Genomic DNA, 23,132 nt, shown 5'->3' on the forward strand with positions numbered 1-23,132 from the left:
AAAGGCAGCTAAGGCTCTGACCACTGAGATCAACTTGGAACAGGAAAGTGATAGCCCACGCAGGCTGGGCCCAGGACCAAGTGAGGGGATTGAAGGGAAAAAATGGTCTCCTGTATATTATGTATTGGATCTTTAGTCCTGGTCTACCCAGCCATCCTTGGGAAGGCTTAGCCTTGTAGAAATGGTGCATTAATGTACAGAGCTGTGAGACTGGACCCCAGCTATAATTTTGCCATGGAATGTTCCTCATTGACCATAACCCTAGGACAGCCCGGGGGAGGACGACCGTTCTCCCTCACGTTCAAAGAACTATTACGGCTGAAATAGGAAGGTAGTGTAAGCAACAGTGTCATAGGGCAGAAAATGCAGGCACTGTTCCCTGAACCAAAGTCAGTGGTGAGAACATGGCCTCATGGTAGTCCCAGCAGAAAAATGTGGGTCTATTTAGTTTTCTCACATGCCAAGGCCATAGCACCTCTCTGGTTTGACCTCCTAAAGCATATTTTAAAGAAATGAACTGTTGGTGGTATGAGTCATATTCTCTGCTCTTAAGAGATCCCATGTGAATTCTGATTTCAGTCAACAGTCACTAAGATTTGCTCACTAAAAATGCAAAAGTACACTGAGCGCTTCTTAAGCTAATCGTGAAAAAGCCATCTCAAGGAGGAGAGAAGAACACAATTGAAGTAAATGATATGATTGCATGAAAGAGAAATGTGGCTTTCATTGCACTGTGCTTTCGTGTGTGGGAACATATTTACACAAAAGAAAATCAGATTGAAATAAAAAGTATTCAAATGTAAAACTTTTTGACATGCTCATCCCAAAACTATTTTAGCCTATGAAAAGTGAACTAAAAGTAAAAAGACAAATCCTAGAATATATTATAATTAATAACCTCTGTTCATCAAAAGACACCATTACATATGCATATGAAAATACAATCCAAAGAGACAAGAAATTTGGAATAATGTATCTGGAATGAATCCAAAATATACACAGAATTCTTATAAATCTTTTTTTTTTTTTTAAGTAGGCTCCATGCCCAGTGTGGAACCCAACGCAGGGCTTGAACTCACAACCACAAGATCAAGACCTAAGCGAAATCAAGAGTCAGAAACTTCACCGACTGAGCCACCCAGGGCCACCCCCGACACCTTAAAAAAAAAAAAAAAAAAGAAGACAACCTTGTAGAAAATGGGCAACAGATTTGAACAGCCACATCATAAAGGAGGATATCCAAATGGTCAATAGCTATTTGGAAATGTCTCTTAAGGCTTAACATATGCACATCTTATGACCCAGTAATTCCACTGTTAGGTACAGACCCAACATAAATACAAGCATATGTTCACCAAAGGACCAGTACAAGGATGTATTTATGGCATCCAACTTTACAAGTACACAAAAGCCCATCCACCGGAAATAAATCTAGCTTTGTATTGGTACTGTCAGTTTCCCAAAAGATCCCCGGGTGATACTAATGTGCAACAAAGGGTGAGAACCAACCTTCAGAGCTTCAATATGCTCAGAGTTCAACATTAACCTTTGTGTATGGCATTTAGAAATGGTTTGCTCCAGAAGCTCAATAAATATATGTGGATTTGATGCAATTCAAATGCAATGCAAATGACTTCAGAGTCTATGTCAGGAGTTCTCACTTCTCCTTCAGGTCCTAGTCACAAAGTATTGAGATGGAGTTTGCCCCATTTAAAAACCTGTCAGTAAAAGAATTTAGATTGCAAACAAAAATTGCAGAGCTAGTTGAATGAAAATCAATTCAAGGCTAATTTAAGAAACTTCTAAGAAAAATGCTGAGTTTACAAACCAAAATAGAAAATGACCACTGTCACATTTCAGCTTAAAAAAACGATTGCTTCTTTTCTCTCCATCATTTCCATGGTTGGAGAATGTTTGCAGGGGAATGATAACAGCAGTGACTCTCGACATTGAGTCCTTGGTGTAACAGGGTCAAGGGCATATGTTTAATACACCAATTAACATCATGCCACTAAACTTATTTTTTAAAGTAATAAATAGCACCTCTGAATAGGACTGTTCAACTCAGGTCATAAATTACACACATACAGAAAGGAGAAAGTGAAAGAATGTGAAAAGGTCGGGAAAGACCCAGTGCCATAATTAAGAACAAGAATGGAGAAAGATGGGCAACAACTAGAAAGTGAATTGTCATTTTTATTACGAAAAGCAATGTGATGGTTGGGATATTTGGGAAAGGGGAGGAGATGGTCACTGCATTGGTGTTTACTGTTTCTAATTACATTCCTGTCAACTGTTTTCACTTGTTCATACAAGTGGTTTTATGTTCATTATTTTTTATTACTCCTTCTGGTTGCATGGCATCCTACAGTTTAGATGAATGGGAGACAATTGTTCCAATATTTGGAAGTACAGGGATCGTTCTGTTTTATAAATCTTTGGTGTAGACGAACACTAGTCCACCTCTGAAACTCTCATTTCCTTCTTTCTATTTCAATCGTCATATATCATTGTTGCTCATCTGAATCACATTTTTAATCATGCTTTCTATTTATTTTTACTGATTTTGCTCAGAAGGTAAAGCATCAGTCTTGCCTCAGAGTTTCACTCTGAAATGTGGACACACTTTACAACTGATTTTTAAGGGAGAGACTGAAGCCAGCAATTGAGAAAACATATTAGATGCCTTCAGGTTATCCCATTCCACTAGTCACTTCTGAGAGACCACCAAAATCCTTAAGCTCAAAAAAAGTATGTAATGTCAATAAATATCAACATAGGCCTGGTTGTGGTAGCACAGTGAGATGGAGAATATAACTGAAATCAAAATGAATATATATTCAAATATGCACAACATTTTACTTGTAGGTAAAAGTGTTACAGATATATCACAAACAATTCTATATTATCAAAATCTCTTATGTTTCATATTTGTAGTATTATAAAGTAACTTTATTGGGTATTTGAAATATTCCACAATAGTGTTAATGTTTTCTGCCAAATTTGTTTACAGACAAGAAGGTACATTTTTGGTAAAGCTACTAAATGCTGGGATACTAACATTATCTTAGACCGACATTAGTCTTACAGTTTTGTCCCATGTTTATAAAGATTTTGTTTCTATGTAACTTAAAACTATCTTCATCATCATCATTGTCTGAACTCAGACATTTTTTAGGAGTAGAAGTTATACTGTAGACTTACTCTTTACAGTTACATTTATCTCATTAATATATCCTGATACCCTAAAACAAATGACAGTCATTATGCATACTTAAAAATACTGATTAGTCGTAATTATTTTTAGGATGGTTGGGTTCAAACTCTTGAACTTGTAAGTAAGGGGAATGAAATTACCCTTTAAAATCTGAACCAGAGGATCAGTTCTGTTGAATCAGAGCAGAGACTCCCAGTCATCCACGGAGTCATGGCTCGGAGAACAGACTGAACTCTAGAATACTGGAAGGTATTCACACATGGGGAAACAGTGTCCAAGACAGGGTCCCTTCAATATTTGACTGTGTGTTGGCACGGAGCATATGAACAAAGAAGCCCAATTTCCTGGAAGTGTGTGACTGTGGGACGGGTGGGATCTCACTGAAGGAAAGGGGGGAAGGGGAATATTTTCTCCGGGCTGTGAAGAAGGACCAGCAGGCTTTTGCAGCCTGGCAGGACTATGGTTTGTAGGGCTCATAGTGTATAATCCAGACTGAAGGGTCAGGGAACAGCTTGAGTCATCCTACACATTATGATAAAGGAAGAAAACAAGAAACGCGAACTTCAGTTGAAATTGAAAACTGAGAAATGATGCGAGGATCCCAGACACCTACAAAGAAGGGTCTTGTCCCCAAGAAGATTAGCAGGGCTAAGAAGTAACACACTAACAGCAACAACCCATCCAGCACAAGTTGTGTACGTCTACACTTAAAGTATGGCCCACCACTGGTTTTCACCATCTCCTCTCCAGCCCCTGCCACCACTAACTCCCACAGGGACCACAGATCCAAATTCCTCGCCACTGTCTCACAAGACCCAGCATATAACTTGACCACAACTGACACCACGCTTTCCCTCAGACTGACTCTCCCCTCCGGCCACAATGGCTTCCTCCTTGCTCCCTGACTCCTAAAGCTCCTCCTCTTCACATTGAACATGGTCCCTCTGCCAGTAATTCTCTCCCTTCAGATGTTCACAGATGTTCCCTCTTTTGCTTTCTCTGGCCTCTCTCCAAAGGTAAGGTCCTCAGAGGGCACCCCCTGACCACCCCACTTCAAGTAGAAACCCCCCAACCCAAGTCATTTCCTGACATTTTATATTATTTATCATTATCTGAATTTGTATGCACACACACAGACACACAAATATGTGTGTGTGTGCATGCATGTACAAAATGTGTATGATATTAATAAACATATTATAAATAATATCTATTTTGTCTTACTACTTACCCTTTTATTGGCTGCCTCCTGTCTCCCACTGAAACATACTATCAGGAATGCAGAGAGCTACTTTTTGGTCTTAGTAAGTGTTATATTAAGTTAGTTCGAATTTTTATTGATTTTTTTACTAGTTTTTTACCCACTTTGCACTAATTTGGTGTAACCTTTTAAATTATAATTTAACCCCCATTGAAGTATTTTCATCTAGAAATTTAAAAAATATTCTGATTTGTTGAAAGTAATGTTACAAATTTAGACATTAATATTTTGTTGTGTAAGTATAGTTTTTATTAATTTGTTTGGGTCTCTTTCCTACGACAGGGGTCCACTTATGTGGTAGAGGTAAAGATAAAAAGATGTGCCTCTCCCTAAGCCTTTTAAAAAACAGGAGTCCTTCTTTCAATGTCATCACAGTAACCTTGTCAATTTTCTCAGTTACCTATGAGTAAAAAGAAGGGAATTATATAAACAGATTTTTATTAATAGTGGATGTAACAATTTTTTCAGAGATCTTTCTGCTTTTATTTTTAGTCTTCAGTGACTTGACTTAAACATAGTAATGATTTTAGTTTATAAAGCATAGTAATGATTTTGTTTATAAAACGTTCACACAGGAAGTCCTTGGATTTGAACACAGATGGGAATATCAAAAGCCTAACCAATTGCCACCATAAAGATGAAATCTCTTAGGTATATTTATTAAAATTATAACACGATTGATGGCAAAAGACTCAAGTCTGTTCCAACACAGTCTTCTGATATAATAACAGTACTTCTAACCATTACAACTACCTGAAATCAAATTAAGGCCAGGATTCCTATCACACACACTATATAGTGACTTCATTTCTATGAAGTTAAAATTCACACAAAGGATGAAAGTTCATGTTCAGGCGAACTGCAACAGATTTCACTGAAAAATTTGAGGACTGTTTCGACCTTCTCAATTTCCAAGAATAGTAAGGCTATTTCCAAGATACTGACAGATTTTAATTTGCCATACCTTTGGTTGCAGCCATCTCTCAGTTTTTGTATATCAAGAACTATCTATGTCAGTTTCCTGACTGAGTTTCTAGGATGTTACTAAAAGAAAAGTTATGTATTCCAAGTATTCCTTACTCTTTCCATACCCTTAAATAAGTCAGTTGAGTGGCTGCAAGATCATGATTAGGTTGTCTATTACAGTGCCCTATTCATAGAAGCTGCTCATTATTTATTAAATGAAAGAATTAATGATAGAAATAGGAGTATATAAATTCACTAGAAATCCCAAATGTCTCTTAGTCAAATAAGTCACAAATTGGCTTATCTTTTGCAGTGAGAGTAATAAAACAAGACTATTAAGCAATAAAAGATGTAATGGGAATCTGTTGAATTTTGTTCTAACACATAACTCTTAAAAATGCTTGAAATATAATTTCTGATCATTTATAATTTATTCGGCTTTATAGAGTTGTTGTGCCCTTATTTACATTAAACTATATGAGAAGTGATCAAGTAAGAAATAATTCCTGAACTTAATGGTCGATGAGTTCTATAAAGTAATTAGCAAAGACTGAAAATAAAACAGACACTTCCAGAAGGATTCCACTATCAAGTCTACACATACCAAGTGAATGTATTTAGGCAATAAAGGAATATCTGGATATAAGCATGAGGTAGGTGACCAGAAGGTATCCGAAAAGTGGGCAAAATGAGAGACACCAGCAGAAGAACTGATGATTTATACATTTTGCTCCTGCTTTTCTTTTTTTCCTCTGTTGGCCTGTTCTTTGACAGGGGTCCCTGTCTGTCATCAGCCGCAACTACACGGAGGATTCCTTAAATCCCCTGAGAACAGAGATAAACACCCCCCAACAAAACACTAAAAGCACTAATGTAAGAAATAAAACAAAACAAAACCAAAACAACCCAAACTAGAGCCAATTACATAATCTGTAATATTAAGAATCCAGGCTTAGGAATGAATCAAACACAAATTCAAATCTCATTTACTAGGTAGATTTCTGAAAGCAAGGCATTTCAACCACTTGTGCCTCAGTTAGTTCATCAGTAAAATGGGGTTAACCCATTTCACAGGTTGGTTATGAGGAAAAACTAAAACATCTGGCACGCCTAGAACATAGGTTCTCAATAAACAGTGCCTTGTTGTGTTTACCAGTTGGTATTATTTCATTTTGGCCCACCTCTACACTTAGGTCATAGAGTTCAATGACAAACTGCCTCCCAACAGAACTTACCCACGAAGAGCTGACTGTTGAGCTGTAAAAGGACGTGCCCATCAGCAGGAGCAGGCTGTGTCTTCGGTAAGAGCTGATCCACTTGAAGAGATGCCTCTTTCATGTTCCTTTCCACCCTGACGTGGTGCCACTGGTTGTCGTTGAAATGAGTGGGTGACTGCACCGAGATTTCAAAAGGCCCATTCCCCACATCAAATGAAAAGGTCACTACTGCTGGAGCTGGAAATAGGAGATACGACGATTGTTCCAGTTAGTCCCTGTGGTGGACAGAGGAGTCCTCAACACACTTAGGAATAGCACCATGGCATGGCAATCATGAAATATAAAAGTAACGGCTTAAATCTTATGGAAGGAACCGATGACATCAGTCAAGAATAGACGTGGAATGAGAACGGAAAATACATTTGGAAATAACACCCAGATTTTAAGAAATTCATCCTCAGAGTTAATTTTGCATATCGATAGAGCAAAGCTATCAAGCCAGAACAAGAAAACTAAATAGCATCTGGCATTTTATGTAAAAATTTTTACAATGATTCAAAGTTTATCTAATTTTAAAAGCACATAATATACATTTGATAATAAGATACTAATAGTGGCCTAAGAGTATACCAAAATTATATGGCATACAAAATTATATGGCTGGTCGATTTAATTATGTAATTCTGCAATTACCTGAGAATTTAGTTTTTAAAAAGTTTTAATTATTTGGATTTAAAACCCTACTTCAATTGGTTCTAGAGAATACCAATTATTTTCTCAAATTATTGCGTTATATATTAAATAATTTTCTTGCAGAAAGGCTAACTTAATATCATAGATTTTTTTTCAAAAGGACACAGTGAAAAGATTTAGCTGATAAAGTAGAAACACAGTAGTTTAACAATTAGTTAAAGGATTTACTATTAAATAGAATCCCACAAGCTTCTAAGGAAAAGGAGACTCACAGCGTAGCTCTATCCTTATAAAATCGGTAATCCCCAGGTTCTCTAAAAATACCCCAGATGAAGCTGTTGTCTTAAAAAAGAAAGACACATCTGCACTAAGTTCTCCATGGAAAGTAGGAAAATGAAGGTATGAAGCCTCAGTATTGAAGGAAGCTGAATTCCAAAATGACCCTGTTTAAAAAAAAAAAAAAGGAAAAAATCAAAAAGAAAAATTCATAAGATGAATGGCATAATTACATTTTCTATTATTAGCATTTATACAAACCTGCTTTTCTTTTTTCTATTAACTATATAGTATACAGGATGGGAGCCCAAGGATTGCAATCCTGGATTCCTTCCAACATAGGAGAGGAATGAACACTGCAGAAATGGTCTGAATGTTATATTTTATATTAGAAAATCAGCCTCACCCTAAACACCACCCTCTGCCCTAAGTGATATAAGAATCTGCCAAATATTGATTAATAGACTGAATTTTTTTTATAACTTGAAAATTGGAACACCTACATTCCTTCGAATAACAAAAAATCTAAAGAAGCTCAAAGCATTTTTTTGTTCTGACACCTGAAACACACACACTTCACAGAGTTACACCCTCAACTAACTGTTTTCATTAATGGGCTTTGCGATTTTCTAAACTGAGACTGGCATCCGAAATATTCTCAACTAATTAAAGATCAAGACACTACTTAGTCTGTGCTATGCTGATCTCCTCATGAAAATGCTCCTCTCATTCCAAATTATCTTCTACTTTGCGTGTAATAGTGAAGTAGATAAACAGCAGGAAAGGATTCTGAAAAAGTTTAAAAATGCTCAATATAAGGAGAAAAATGGGTAAAAGGCTGGGATATAAATTAAGAGCTCTGAGAAAAACTTATGTGGACTATAATTTAATTATGATTTCTGTCCACATGCAACTTCTTATGTTCACTTTTCCCATTCATTTTGCTGATGCTGTATTGACAACTTTCCTTTTGGAAAAATACCGTGGCGCTCCTATAACTGACCGTTTGGGAAATAAAATGTAAATGCAGTGGCACGAGGTGGCAGGAGTGAGATCCAAGTGGCTATGTGTGGTTGATGAGAAACACCATCAGAGAAACCAACTATGTATTGCTGCTACCACCAGCAAGTTCTCGACACATCAACCATAAACATGTATCTTGAGTTTGAAGCAAGCGCCTACATACGCCGCACTCACAACATTGGTTAAAATTCTATCTAAACTACCTTTCTCGAAGACGTATTGATCCACTGAAGTTAGAAAACAGTAATTTCAAAACAATGGGTCATTATATTTGCAGGGAACAGATACCTCGGGTTAAAAAATCACAAACTCGACTCAGCTTCTATCTGTTCCTTAGATTTTAAGTTATTTTCTATAACTTCTGGACCAAACAAGCAGTGGTTCTGTCTATTTTACTTTTTCTGTTTTTCTGAGGGACCTCATTCAAAAGTCAATTCTCAGCTCATCTGTGAACAATTTTAGAGTTGAATTTATTCAGCTGAGAATATACTTTGAGGGCTTTTTTCCCCCCTAAAGCCAAATGAAACTGCCTATTATCTGAGTTTGCCAAGCCTAGTACTTATTTCCATTTTGCAGTTATTTCTATGATGAGACATTCTGATCTCTAGGAAAGAATGCAGGAAAATGCAAAATACCAAGTCAGGTGTAACAACACATTTGTGTTCTTAAAACCTCTTACCTGACCCATTTTTAAAAGAGATTAAATGCCTTTCTGTTGAATGTGATATACATGAAAATTAAAGTTGTAACTCTAAATTATGGAATCTTATTGAATCTTATTCATTTGGTCAGACTTAAAAGAACACTCAGCATTCCTTAAAGGTCTAAATGAGATAATATCATTATAAAACATAATACTTCATTTGTTTCATTTTTCTATCACAACTGACCCAATAAAGCATCCTATCGAAGGCTTCAGGGAACTGACTGAAACATAGGAACAATTCTTTGAACTGCTGCTGTCTTTACAATGAATGCTTTTATGCTTTTACGGCAATGAAAACAATTTATTACCTTAGGTAGCTTAAACATTCTCACACACATAATCGTGCCTATTCTGTCTAGTTAGCAAACCTTATTGTGCAGATTCACAAGAGGTAAAAAAAATAGAGAACATTTTATTGGAGTAAGAAATTGCTCCTAATTCAAAACAATTATAAAGAAAGCAAAGGCCAATACTTCCATGATCGAATAATGTTTATGGCATATGATACCTCAGATCTTTACAGACTGTGCCATTAAGAAGCACCCAGGAGAATGTGAACTGCCTCAGAGAAGGAGGGGAGAGGGAGGGCGGCAGAGCAGAGCCCAGCAGGCGGGCACCAGCAGGAAGCTGCAGGTCTTTTGAAGAAAGTTTCTGGCTAAAGTGGTTTAAAAGTCCTTAAGCTGCACCAGTAGCAACTTTGAATGCAATCACTTGCTGGATTAGTCAGGCGAGTTAGGCCCCTTTTATTAGCCCAACAAAAACAAATCATGATGTGTTATTCTATGTGATTCATTAATAATAGTAAATAATTTTAAGTAATTAATAACTAATATATTTTCAATTAAATTCAGTATAGGGTACTAAAACTTTGGAAAGATTCCTTCAGAAATTCCACTTTTAATCTTTCAAAAAAAAAAAAAGTAACGGATAATGGGATCCATAGAAGAAGAAGAAGAGGTACAAAGGATTTAATTCCATACACAAAGTAAAAAGAGCTCATTTAGGAAAATTAACTAGGTAAAAAGTCAAGATTAGAAGTAATTTAAAAAATATTCCTTTTGCTAAACTTTTATTTATATCATGAATAGATTATCCTTTTAAAATAACAGTTATAGAGACAAAAAGTAGATTAGTGGTTTTCTAAGACTGGGGAGACAAGGCAATTGGAGAATGATAGTCGCTAAGGGGTGGAAAGTTCTTTTTGTGTGACAAAAATGTTCTTAAATTGATCACGGTAATGATTATACAATGCTATGAATATACTATAAGCCATTGAGTTGTTCATTTTACATACATGAATTGTATGGTATATAAGTTATATCACAATAAAGCTGTTTTTAAAAAAGGACAATATTTGAAAAAGGTGTTATTTTTTTAAGGTGCTGTGTTTTACTTTTAAAAGCAGAATGCATATGACATGCTAACCCTACCTTTCTTTCTTTCTTTATTGAGGTATGATTGACATGTAAAGAGCTGTGCATATTTAATGTATAAAACTCGGTAAGTTTGGTAACACTACCATTCTTTAAAGTAAGTAAAATGTAGAAACTCCAAGGCAAGGGATAATTTACTAGTCAAACGGATCTTTCTAGAATGTGTAAGAATCATTTCTAAAAGCCAGAAATATACTTTCTTTCATTAGAATTTTTATTTTGAGATAACTATAGATTCTCATGTAGTTGTAAGAAATAATACAGAAAGATTCTGTGTACCCTTTGGCTAGTTTTCTCCAAAGGTAACATCTTGCAAAACCATAGTACACTATTGAAACCAGAATGTTGACACTGATACCAGTCAAGATGCAGGACATCTGTATCATTGCAAGTATTCCTCATGCTTCTCTTTTATAGCCACACCCACTTCTCTCCTGCCTCACCCCTTCTGTAACCTTGTGACAACCCCTAGTCAGTTCTCCGATGTCATCTGAAGAATGTTCTGTAAATAAAGGCATATAGTATGTAGCCCTTTGAGAATAACATATTTTTCACTCAGATTTACTCCCTGAAGATAAAGCAGGTTTATGTGTATCAGTAATTCATTTCTTCTTATTGCAGAGCAGCATTCCACGTATGGAAAATCAGTTTAACCATTCTCCTATTGAAGGACATCTGGATTCTTTCTAGTTTTCAGCAATTACAAACAAAGCTTCTATGAACATCCATGTACAAGTTTTTATATGAATATAAATTCTCAGTTCTCTGGGATAATGCCCAGGAATACAGACCCTGAGTCATATGAGAGTTGCACGTTTTACTTTTTAGGGAACTGCCAGACTCCTTTCCAGAATGGCTATATCATTTACATCCCCACCAGCAATGTGTGAGTGATCAGGTTTCTTCATGTCCTGGCTGAATTCTTGTCACTACTTTTATTTCAGCCATTTGAAAGGTATGCAGTGACATCTCATTGTGGTTTTGATACACACTTTCCAGTGGCTAATGATTCTGAGTATCTTTTTGTGTGTTTAATTGCCATTTGTGGCCTTTTAGTGAAATCTCTCTTCATGTCTTTTATCCATTATATCTCTGGCTTGCAGAAGGCCAACCTTCTCACATGGCCTTTCCTCTGTGCACAGGTGGGAAGAGAGAACTCTCTGGTGTCCCTTACTCTTCATATAAGCACACCAGTCCAGTCAAATTAGGGCACCACCTTTATGACCTCATTTAACTTGAATTACCTCCTTAAAGACCCTACCACTTCATACAGTTACCTTGGGGTTAGAGCTTCAACATATAAACTTTGGGGTGAGGAAAGAATTCAAACCATAACATCCATATTTTAATTGGATTGTTTCTTTTTTTCACTGTTGATTTCTGAGGGTTCTTTATATATTCTAGTTACTAGTCCTTTGTCAATTCTCAGTCCTCATCTTACTTACCCTATCAAGAACAATTAACATAGTTTATTATCTTCCCCTCCTTGAAACATTTTCTTCACTTGGATCCAGAATACCAACACTCTTTTGCCTTTCTCATTAGTCCTATAATTCTCTTTCTTTCTTTCTTTCTTTCTTTCTCCTCACCTACTCTACCTATTAATGTTGGAACACCCCCAGCTCCTATCATTACACTTCTCCATCCACAATGACTCCTGCTGGTCCATTTCATGGCTTTAAATATGCTGATGACTTACAAATACATATCCAAAGCCTGGAACTTCGGATCTAACAACTACTAACTAACTAACAGCTAACAACTCCACATCTCTAGCTGAACACCTCCATCTCAACTTTAATATGTTCAAAAACTGAGTTCTTCATATTCTTCTGCAACTCCTTGACCCCAGCAGTATTCTCTCTCTTGATTAATGCCAATTCTGTGCCTCCAATTGATTATTTGACCAAACACCTTGTGTTATTCTTGACTCTTCCGCAACCTACATTGATCCATCAGCAAACTGTATTGCTTCTGCTTTTGAACTATTCCCATACTACTACTATCATTATTGTGCCCATGGCCCAAGCCACCATGATCCCTCAGCTGGGTTGGCGATATGGTCTCATAAATGGCCTCCCTGCTTCCACCTTCCCTATTAAATCTCATTAAAATATAAATTAGATCACACCAATCCTCTACTCACAATTCTCTGATGTTTTCCAATCTTACTGAAGTTGAAAAATAAAGACCTCTCAAAACCCTCCATGATCTGACCACCAGATCTTCGAATATCTTCCGTTATTCCTTGCTCACTCTGCTCCAGACATTTTGACCATCTTGCTGTTCCATGAACATTCCCATCTCTGCATGGTTACTCTGGCTTCTTCCTCTGTCTAGAGTACTCTTTCCCAGATATACACATGTCTTGCTCCCTATTTCCTTCAGATTTTTATTCAAATGCCACATTCTTATTGAGCATTTTACGACCATTCTATTTAAAATTTCCAACCCCATACCACCCCCACCTCAACTATATTGTCTTCACAACACTTACTAGCATCTATCATATCATATATTTTACTTATATATTGTCTACCTCCCCCCCAAGAGAACTCAAGCTCCAAGAATGCAGATACTTTTGTCTATTTTGTTCCCTTTGTGCGTGCTCTCTCTCTTTCTCTTGGGATGTGGGGAAAGCATAGTAAAATGTATGGGCTCAATAAATATTTGTTGAATGAAATTATGAGATTTCCTTTGTCAAAGTAGTGATAAGAAGGGTTAACTGCTCCCAGTTTGGTTGTATTATATGTATCTTAATAAATACACTCAAATTCTTAGGTAAACAAGTAGAAAGGGGGGGCAGAAGAGAGAAGGAAGAAGAAGAAAAGGAGGAAGGGGTAAAAAGGTGAAGAAACTTTAGGAAAATTAAATAAAGAAAACCTAAGGAAAGAAAATAAAAATATAAAAATTAAAAAGAATTTCCTAATGGCAGAGGATTATCCGACATAGTAGAACTTGCAAAATTATATGATTATTTGTTGAAATGGAATTGAGCCTCACTCTTTTTAATGGTTTATATGTAGTCTGTCAAATGGAACAGAACTCTGTCGAATGGAAGAGAAATTAACCAAATCACTAGTCAATATCTTTCTCCAGTCTACGAATGCAACTTCTGCCAAGTTATTTATTGCCTACATGCACCTTTGATTATTTAATGCATTTTGGGCAGCTGTGATTTCTCAGACAGCTGAACAAGTCAATACAGACAAAATGAAAAAACTAATTTCATTGACAAGAATTTCTTAGAACAAGAAACTTAGAACAACCTTTCCTAACTAGGTAAGTTTTGGGGGTTCCTTCATTGACATAAAATTTCAACAATTAATTAACTGAGAAGAAATACACTGAGGGGCGCCTGGGTGGCTCAGTTGCTAAGCATCTGCCTTCAGCTCAAGTCATGATCTCAGGGTCCTGGGATTGAGCCCCACATTGGGTTCCCTGCTCTGTAGGAAGCCTGCTTCTCCCTCTCGCACTCCCCCTGCTTGTGTTCCCTCTCTCACTGCCTCTCTCTGTGTAAAAAAATAAATAAAATCTTAAAAAAAAAAAAAAGAAATACACTGAATAAAATAGTTAGAAAAATTCAAATGCCAGAGTTGAAAAGATTACCTTGTTCAGATTAATGAACTGAGAGCAGAAATACAGATCACATTTGCAACAACAAACTGCTTAAAAATGTACATTTTATATATTTTACCACATCACATCGAATTTCAGGAAAAACTAATGCCGATGCACAACACTGAGATGTATCCTTGTTAAGTTACTGACCTTTAGGGGAAATTATTCCTGAAAGTATTCGGTTAGAAAAAGCCAGTCATCTAGAAGGTGAAGAAATCAGTTTGTCTTCAGAATACAGCAATATTCAATATCAGGAGACAAAGGAGCACTACCCACAAATCTCTGAGAGAAAGAAAATGTATCCAGCCTACTTTTTTTTGTTAAAGCAATAGGCAAATATTCTCAAATTTGAAAGAAATCTGAGAATAAAGCACACACAAATCTTTTTTGAGGAAAAATAAAAATAAAACCCTACTTCATAATGAAATGTCAGCCAAAAGGTATCTAGAAAAGCTGTGGAAGAGAAGATGACTGCATCTCTCAGTGCAGACAGAAGTAGAAAAGTATGTACAAATGGTGAAAGTCACAAAGTGTGACCCCCCCAAAAGGTTACACCAGTTTCTAAAAACTTCAAATGTAAGGTTACCTTACAATCCAGAAGTTCCACTCCTAGAAATATACTCAAGATAATTGAATTATATAAGAAAAAAGATAAACGAAAACATATGTTCACAAAAACCTCATACACAGATGTTCATACCAGCATTATTTATAATAGCCAAAAAATGGAACCAACCCAAATGTCCATCGACTGATTAATGGGTAACCAAAATGTAGTCTATCCATATAATGGAATATTATCTGGTCATAAAAAATAATGAAGTGTTGATACATGGTACAACATGGATAAATCTTGGCACTATCATGATAAGTGAAAGAAACCCAGTCACAAAGACCACATATTCTGTGTTTTCATCTAAATGTTGTTGACTGGGGTTGGTGTCGGGGTGGGAGGGAAACAGGGAATGTTTCCTCAATGGGACTAGGTTTCTTTTTGGGGTGATGAAAATGTTCCAAAATTGGTTGTGGTGATTGCTGCATAACTCTGTAATATACAAAAATGATTAAATATACTAAAGTATGATTAGATTGTACACTTTAAATGGGTGAATTGTAAGGCATGTGAATTATTTCTTACTAAAGCTGTTACCAAAAGATAATATAAAGTTAAACCTGCAAAGTTTGTTTTAGAGTTCTGAGGCAACAAATACTCTCAAGCACATGCAAACTCAAGAAATGCAATACTCATAGGTCTTCCTGGAGGAAAAACAGAAAACATCAGCTACCTGACAAGGCAATCCAAGAAGAAATCAATCAAAATAAAAAATCATTCAAGAATAGAGAGCTATGATGATAGACTAATGGCTAGCATTATACAGAAATAACAGCAAAACTACCAAAAGGACAGGTGGGGGAGAAAAAGAGAAGCGGACAAATGAGTGCTACTTTTCCCATTTTTCACAATAGATCAATACTGTCTAAAATTTAAAAATGAATTTAATATGAAACCTAGTGACTCTATAACTTTTCCAATTTTCAGGCGCCTGGGTGGCTCAGTTGGTTAAGCAACTGCCTTCGGCTCAGGTCATGATCCTGGAGTCCCGGGATCGAGTCCCGCATCGGGCTCCCTGCTCGGCGGGGAGTCTTCTCCCTCTGACCCTTCCCCCTCTCACGTGCTTTCTCTCTCTCTCCCTCCCATTCTTGCTCTCTCAAATAAATAAATAAAACCTTTAAAAAAATAACTTTTCAAATTTTCATAATCTTTTCTTAAAGTTCAGTGGGATCATTCAAGTAGAACATATATTTATGAGATATATAAATAATGTAAAGCAATTCCCTTGGCTTCAATTTGGTTTCTCCTTTCTCTGTCAATTTCTATTAATAAAATTTTGCAAACTTATTTCTCAATCCCTTTTTCTATTTTTTTGTCTAGGGTAGTGCTTCTCAACCTGTGGCAATTTTGCCTCCAGGGGACATTTGGCAATTTCTGGAGACATATTTGGTTGTCACAACTAGGGGAAAGGTTAGTGGGCTACTAGTGGGTTGAGACCAGGGATACTGCTAAATGCCCGTCAATGCACAAACAGCCCCCGATCATAATAGGCCAAATGTCAGGAGTGCCAAAGTTGGGAAACCCTGCTCTAGAAATATCTAGCAATGCCTGGAATAATACTCGCTGGTATTAATCATTATTTCTGGGCTGTGTGACTCTTGGTGATTATTATACTCTTTTCTTTGACATTTCTGTATATCTTAAAATTTTATAATGACTGTATCAATTAAATCACTAATATTTAATACTTAAAACAATAAATAAAGGTATGCATGTGTATAAAACTGTCACAAAAGCATATTATTATAGTCTTGAGAGTTATCAGGATTGCCAGTCTCAGAAAAGTGGAAATTTTTTGAAAGTGTTAGAAAGAATGTTCCCTCACATTTGTGAAACAGCTTGACTATCAATTACTAGCTAGTAATGTAAGTCAGAACAGAACACAAAACGAAACAAAATAGACCGCAAAATATTTTTTTCTCCAAGTAGAAAGTGTTTCAGTTTTATAAAGGCATGGTACTATTAGAAAAGTGAAAATCAAAAACAGTATTAAGTAATATCATGTACTCATTTGAAAACACTTTCACTGCCACAAGCCCAAGTGTATTGATGAAAAATGGTTCAGATGGAACTAGATTCTTATGTACTATGTGATTTTTCAATTGGAGTAAGTCTTTCAATATAATCTATTCTCTTCATTAAAAGTATATATTTGCACATCATTTAATTGCTTATATAATCAAAACCTTATTCCTGTCTTTTACAAATAATTCAAAGCTATAGGTTTCTTGAGCTGTATATGATGGATCATTCTCATTCTTTCATAAACTGCTATTTATCGATTATCTTTCATGTAACAGGTAATGTACTAGGTGCCAGGAACACAATAATAAATGAGCAATGGATCTGCTCTTGAGAGCCTCAAAAATAATTAAAAACCAGTATGAAAAATGTATCTTTGTAGTTTGTTCAACATTCTTTGAAAGTGTAAGATGAGGTACTCTAGAGACCTGTGGGAGGCTTCACGGCGGAAGGCTTTGAACCTGAGTGTGACAGGTTTCAGTAAATGGCTTCGGGAGATTTTGCGGATGAAGGAAAGCAAATGAAGGGGTAGTGGAGCCAGATGCCATGAGGGGTCCATGAGGTTTCTTTCTGCTGCAGGACGTGCAGAAGCAGGGAAAGGTCTCCGTAGATGTCCTCCTGATCAATGTCAAAAAAGCCTTAACCCTGTGCATCAATACTGGACATCCACACTTTCTCCTTAGTATTTGGGGGGAGTTCTGAAAACGCTGCAAAGCACAGCTGACACGCTCTCCAGCTAATTTTTGTGCAGGCTGAAGTTGAGGGATTACCAAGTCAAGAAGACTTTGGATGGTACCTCCAAATGAGGATGTTCCCACTGTTTCTGGGGGAAAGGAAAGTACATGGGTAAGCCCTCTCACTAGTTAGAACCTCTCTATTAACCAGTAAACCCAGATGTTTTCCTGTGATTCTTTCTTTTGCCTCTAAAGTTAATATAAGTCAGAAACAGATTCAGCAGGATTCTATAAGCGTCTTGAAGAATAACCGTGTTACTAAAACCTTTCCTGTTTTATGAATTTACTTCTGGTATTTTTTTTTTTTTTTTTATTGAAGGACAGTTGACACACAATGTTACGTTAGTTTCAGGTGTACAGCAGAGAGATCTGACAACTCTATACTATGCTGTGTTCACCACAAGTGTAGCTACCACCTGGCATCACGCAACACTATTACAATGCCGTTGACTATATTCCCTATTCTGCCCCTTTTGTTCCCATGGTTTATTCATTCCATAATCAGAAGTCTGGCCCTCCCAATCCCCTTTACTCATTGCACGCGTCCCCTCCCGCCCTCCCTTTTGGCAACCACCATTTTGTTCTCTGTATTTATGGGTCTGTTTCTGTTGTTTTGTTTTTTAGATTCCACATATAAATGAAATCATACGGCATTTGCCTAACTCAGTCTGATTTATTTCACTTAGCATAATACCTTCTAGGTCCATCCATGTTGTCACAAATGGCAAGATCTCATTCTTTTTCATGGCTGAGTAATATTCGTGTGTGTGTACTGCATATATAATCTATACTCATATATTTTGGGTACTACCCCTTATCGGATATATCATTTGCAAATATCTTCTCCCATTTAGTATGTTGCCTTTTTGTTTTGTTAATGGTTTTCCTTGCTGTGCAAAAGTTGTTTATTTTGGTGTAGTCCCAAAAGTTTATTTTTGCTTTTGTTTCCCTTGCCTCGGAAGACATAGGTAGAAAAATACTGCTAAAGCTGATATACAAGACATTACTGCCTGTGTTTTCTTTAAGGAGTTTTATGGTTTCAGGTCTCACATTCAGGTCTTTAATCCACTTTGAGTTTACTTTTATGTATGGTGTAAGAAAGTGGTCCAGTTTCATTTTTTGCATGTAGTTGTTCAGTTTTCCCAACACTATTTGTTGAAGAGGTTGTCTTTTCCCCATTGTGTATTCTTGCCTCCTTTCTTGTAGATTAATTGACTGTACAAGTGTGGGTTTATTTCTGGGCTCTCTATGCTGTTCCATTGATCTATGTGCCTATTTTTGTGCCAACACCAGTTTTGATTACTATACCTTTGTAGTATACTTGAAATCTGGGTTTGTGATGCCTCTCACTTTGTTCTTCTTTCTCAAGATTGGTTTGGCTATTTGGGGTCTTTAGTGGTTTCATACAATTTTAGCATTATTAGTTCCAGTTCTAGGAAAAATACAGTTGGTATTATCATAGGCATTCCATTGAATCTGTAGACTGCTTTGGCATATGGACATTTTAACAATATTAATTCTTCCAATCCATGAGAATGACATATCTTTTCATTTGTTTGTATTGTCAATTGTTTTCATCAGTGTCTCCTAGTTTTATGGCATTTTTTTTTTAAGTGAACCAATTTTTCAATTAAGCAATTACCATCCTTGGTAAAAAAAAAAAAAAACACGTAGCATTCTGGTGAGTGATGTTGATAATAATAGAGGTTATCCATGTGTAGGCAGGGGATATATGAGTTTCCTCTCAATTTTGTTATAAACCTAAAATTGCTCTAAAAAAGGCAAAAAATTAAACAACCATAATTATAACTACTCATAATAGTAGCTGGTTGTTTTGTTTTTGTTTTGGAGTCAGATGTATTGAAGGATAATTTACATGTAATAAAAATCACCCTTTCTTTGTGCAGGAATTTTGACAAATGCATAAAGCCATGAAACCACCACCACACTTAAGATACAGAACACGTCTTTCACCACTGGGGAGGGTGTGTGCTGTGGTAAGCACTGTGAATTGTGTGGGACTGACAAGTCACAGACCTGTACCCCTGAAACAACACATTGTATGTTAATAAAAAAACAAGGACACACAGAAAAAAAAAAAAAGAACACGTCCTTCACCTGTTCCCCTTTGCAAAATTCCTCTCACCTTGAAGCTGTTATAGATTCTTTTTCTGCTCCCATGATTGTGCCTTTTCCAGAGTATCTTAGTTATTGAATAATAGTCCAGCATGTAGTATTTTAAATAAAGCTTCTTTCACTTAGCATAAAGCACTTGAGATTCATTCATGTTGTTGCATGTATCAATACTCCATTTCTTTTTATTGTTCAGTAGTATTCCACTGTATAGTATGGATACACCACAGTAAAATGGGAAGTTTAGTCAACCACTAGTGGATGGACATTTGGGTGGTATCCAGTTTTAGGAGACTATGAATAGAGCTAATATAAAACTTTACATACAGGTTTTTCATTTCTCTTGTGTACCTAGGAATGGGACTGCTGGATCATATGGTAAATATGTGTTTAACCTATAAAAAAAATCTGCCAAACTATTTTTCAAAGTGGCTGTAACATTTTACATTTGCACCAGCAACGAGGGTTCCAGTTATTCTGCATCTTCACCAGCATTTGGTATTGTCGGGTTTTTTGTTTTTTAATTTTAGCCATTTTAATGGTTATTCTCATTGTGGTATTATTTTACATTTTCCTAATGACTAAGGAGATTGAGAATTTTTTATGTCCTTTTTGAAACCTGTATATTTTCTCTGATGAAGTGCATGTGCAAATGTTTTGCCCATTTCTTAATTTGAATTTTTTTATTACTGACCTGTGAGAGAGTTCTTTCTATATCATGGACACTAGCCTTTATCAGATAAATATATGTGTATATACATATATATTTTTTAAAAGATTTATTTATTTTAGAGAGAGAGACAGCTGAGTAGAGGGAGGGGCAGAGGGAAAGAATTTTAAGCAGGCTCCCCACTGAGAGCAGAGCCCAACATGGGCCTTGATTCCAGGACACGGAAATCATGATTTGAGCTGAAATCAAGTCAGACACTTAAATGACTGAGCCACCCAGGCACCCCTCAGATATTTATTTTGTAAATATTTTTTTTCCCAGTGTTTGGCTTTTCTTTTCATTTTCTTAACAATGTCATTTTAAAAGCAGTTTTTAAATTTGGTGATACTCAATTTATCATTTTAACATTTTTATGGATCATGCTTTTGGTCGGCTATATCTAAAAAATCTATGCCTAACCCACGATCACTATGATTTTTTTTCCTATACTTTCCTAAAGAATGTTATAGTTTGTAGGTTTATATTTAAGTATATGGTTAATTTTGAGTTATTTTTGTATGCAGTTTGAAGTATGGGTTGAGATTTTTGGTTTTTTGTTTTTGTTTTTCAAATGGGTTTTCATTATTCTAGCACTATTTCTTGAAATGGACTATTCTTTCTCCACTGAGTTGTTCTGGCAGCTTTTTCAAAAACCAATTGAATATATATATATATATTCTGGGCTCTCTATTCTGCTCTTTCAATCTACTTCTCTATCTCTATCTTGATGTCAGTATCACATTGTCTTGAATTCTGTAGTTTTGGAATATGTCTTAAAATCAGGTAGTATAAGTCTCAAACTTTATTTTTATTTTTAAAATGTTTTAGTTATTCTAGTTATTTATCTACTCACATGACTATTCTTTGCTTTTCTGTACACATTTTAGAATAAGCTTGCCAATTTCTACAAAAAAAAGGAAAAAGAAAAAAAGAGAAACACCTACTGGGGTTTGATTGGGATTATACTGAATATGTATATCAATTTTAGAAAAATTGACATCCTAACAATATTGACTCAATCCACAACTCTCATATTTTTATTTAGTTCTTCTTTAATGATTTCTCATCAATGTTATGTAATTTTGTTATATTTATGCCAAAGTATTTAATATGTTTGGTGCTACTGTAAAAAGTGCTTTTAAATTTCAATTTAGAGTTCTTATTAAGAAAATACAGAAATATAATTTATTTTTGAATATTGACCTTGCATCCTGTGATCTTGCTAAACTCATTTTAAAAAGAAAAAGAAATTCTTACAGATTTCCTACCCAGAAATCCAGATCATTTATAAATAGAACATTTTATATCTTTCTGATCTACATGCCTTGAATTCCTTTTCTTACTGTATGTGCTGGAACTAGCACTATGATGTTGACTAGGAGAGGTGAGAGCAGACATCCTTGCCTTGATCCTCATCTGAGAGGGAAAGAATTTCACGTCTGACTACTCAGTGTGGTATTAGCGGTTAGATTTTCATGGATGCCTTTTTTTTTTTTTTAAGATTTTATTTATTTATTTGAGAGAGAGAGAATGAGAGACAGAGAGCACAAGAGGGAAGAGGGTCAGAGGGAGAAGCAGACTCCCCGCTGAGCAGGGAGCCCGATGCGGGACTCGATCCCGGGACTCCAGGATCATGACCTGAGCCGAAGGCAGTCGCTTAACCAACTGAGCCACCCAGGCGCCCCTCATGGATGCCTTTTAAAACACTGAGGATGTTCTCTTTAGTTCCTACTTTGGCTTTTCTCATAAATAGGATGTTAAATTCTGCCATTTACTTTTCACATATATTTTCAAGAAATTAAGTTCCATGTTCATACATAAATAAATTCCTTAAGGACACCGATATTTACGAAGTTTTGTGTCTGTAGCACAGCTGTAATGGTGACTTTATCATTCGGGCGGTGCTTCAGGTCAAACACCTAACAATGTCATCTACGACTTCTGACACCACAGTAATAGCAGCAGTCCCACGGGATTTCAGAATCACCTGTGCTTTAGAAAAAAAGGATGAAAGAAGGATGTAGAAAAAGATAGTATGAGTTAATCAGGGATAAGCTCATATTTGGGACCAGTAAGGACTCATACTCATTTTTGTTTGATCTGTCCTGCTTTTTCAAGGCTTCTGTCTTCTTTCCTACAAAAACATGGCTAGATATAAAATTTTCAACATCTCTAGCTTGTGGGAGAAAACCTAAATGTCGATTTTTCATTCTCATTTTTTCATTTTTCTGTCAAAGAACGTCTCAAAGTTCTTTTGTCTCAGTGAAGAGGACTAGCATCCTACTGTTTCAATGAATGATCCTCAGCGACTTTATTTAGATCAGAAAGCCAGAGATTAACCTCACCCCCCTTCGACCTCAACCCTCCTCTAGATCACACTGAATTTCCCTCTGTATGTGAGACCCTTCCTTAAGGTCCATGCCACTGTGTGGTTGAAGCCCTTATCATTTTTCCTGTCTTACATCAAAGGTCACTCCGCTGGTCTTTAGATTTATACCTGGTCTTCGT

The 23,132-nt window shown here is 36.1% G+C and overlaps 1 protein-coding gene across 4 annotated transcripts in view; it reads right to left on the minus strand.

Annotated features, from left to right (window-relative positions):
- The window catches only part of CNTNAP4 (contactin associated protein family member 4), a 264,304-nt gene that overhangs the window by 27,461 nt on the left and 213,711 nt on the right, over positions 1-23,132 (minus strand). For all 4 annotated transcript variants that reach the window (XM_027620162.2, XM_027620161.2, XM_027620160.2 and 1 more), the window contains exons 16-17: positions 7,627-7,797; positions 6,680-6,898 (exon numbers count right to left, since the gene is read on the minus strand). In XM_027620162.2, coding sequence (XP_027475963.1) covers positions 6,680-6,898; positions 7,627-7,797 — 390 coding nt within the window. The remainder of the gene's footprint in view (positions 1-6,679; positions 6,899-7,626; positions 7,798-23,132) is intronic.

The sequence above is a fragment of the Zalophus californianus genome, chromosome 17 (assembly GCF_009762305.2).
Source record: "Zalophus californianus isolate mZalCal1 chromosome 17, mZalCal1.pri.v2, whole genome shotgun sequence".
NCBI lineage: Eukaryota > Metazoa > Chordata > Mammalia > Carnivora > Otariidae > Zalophus > Zalophus californianus.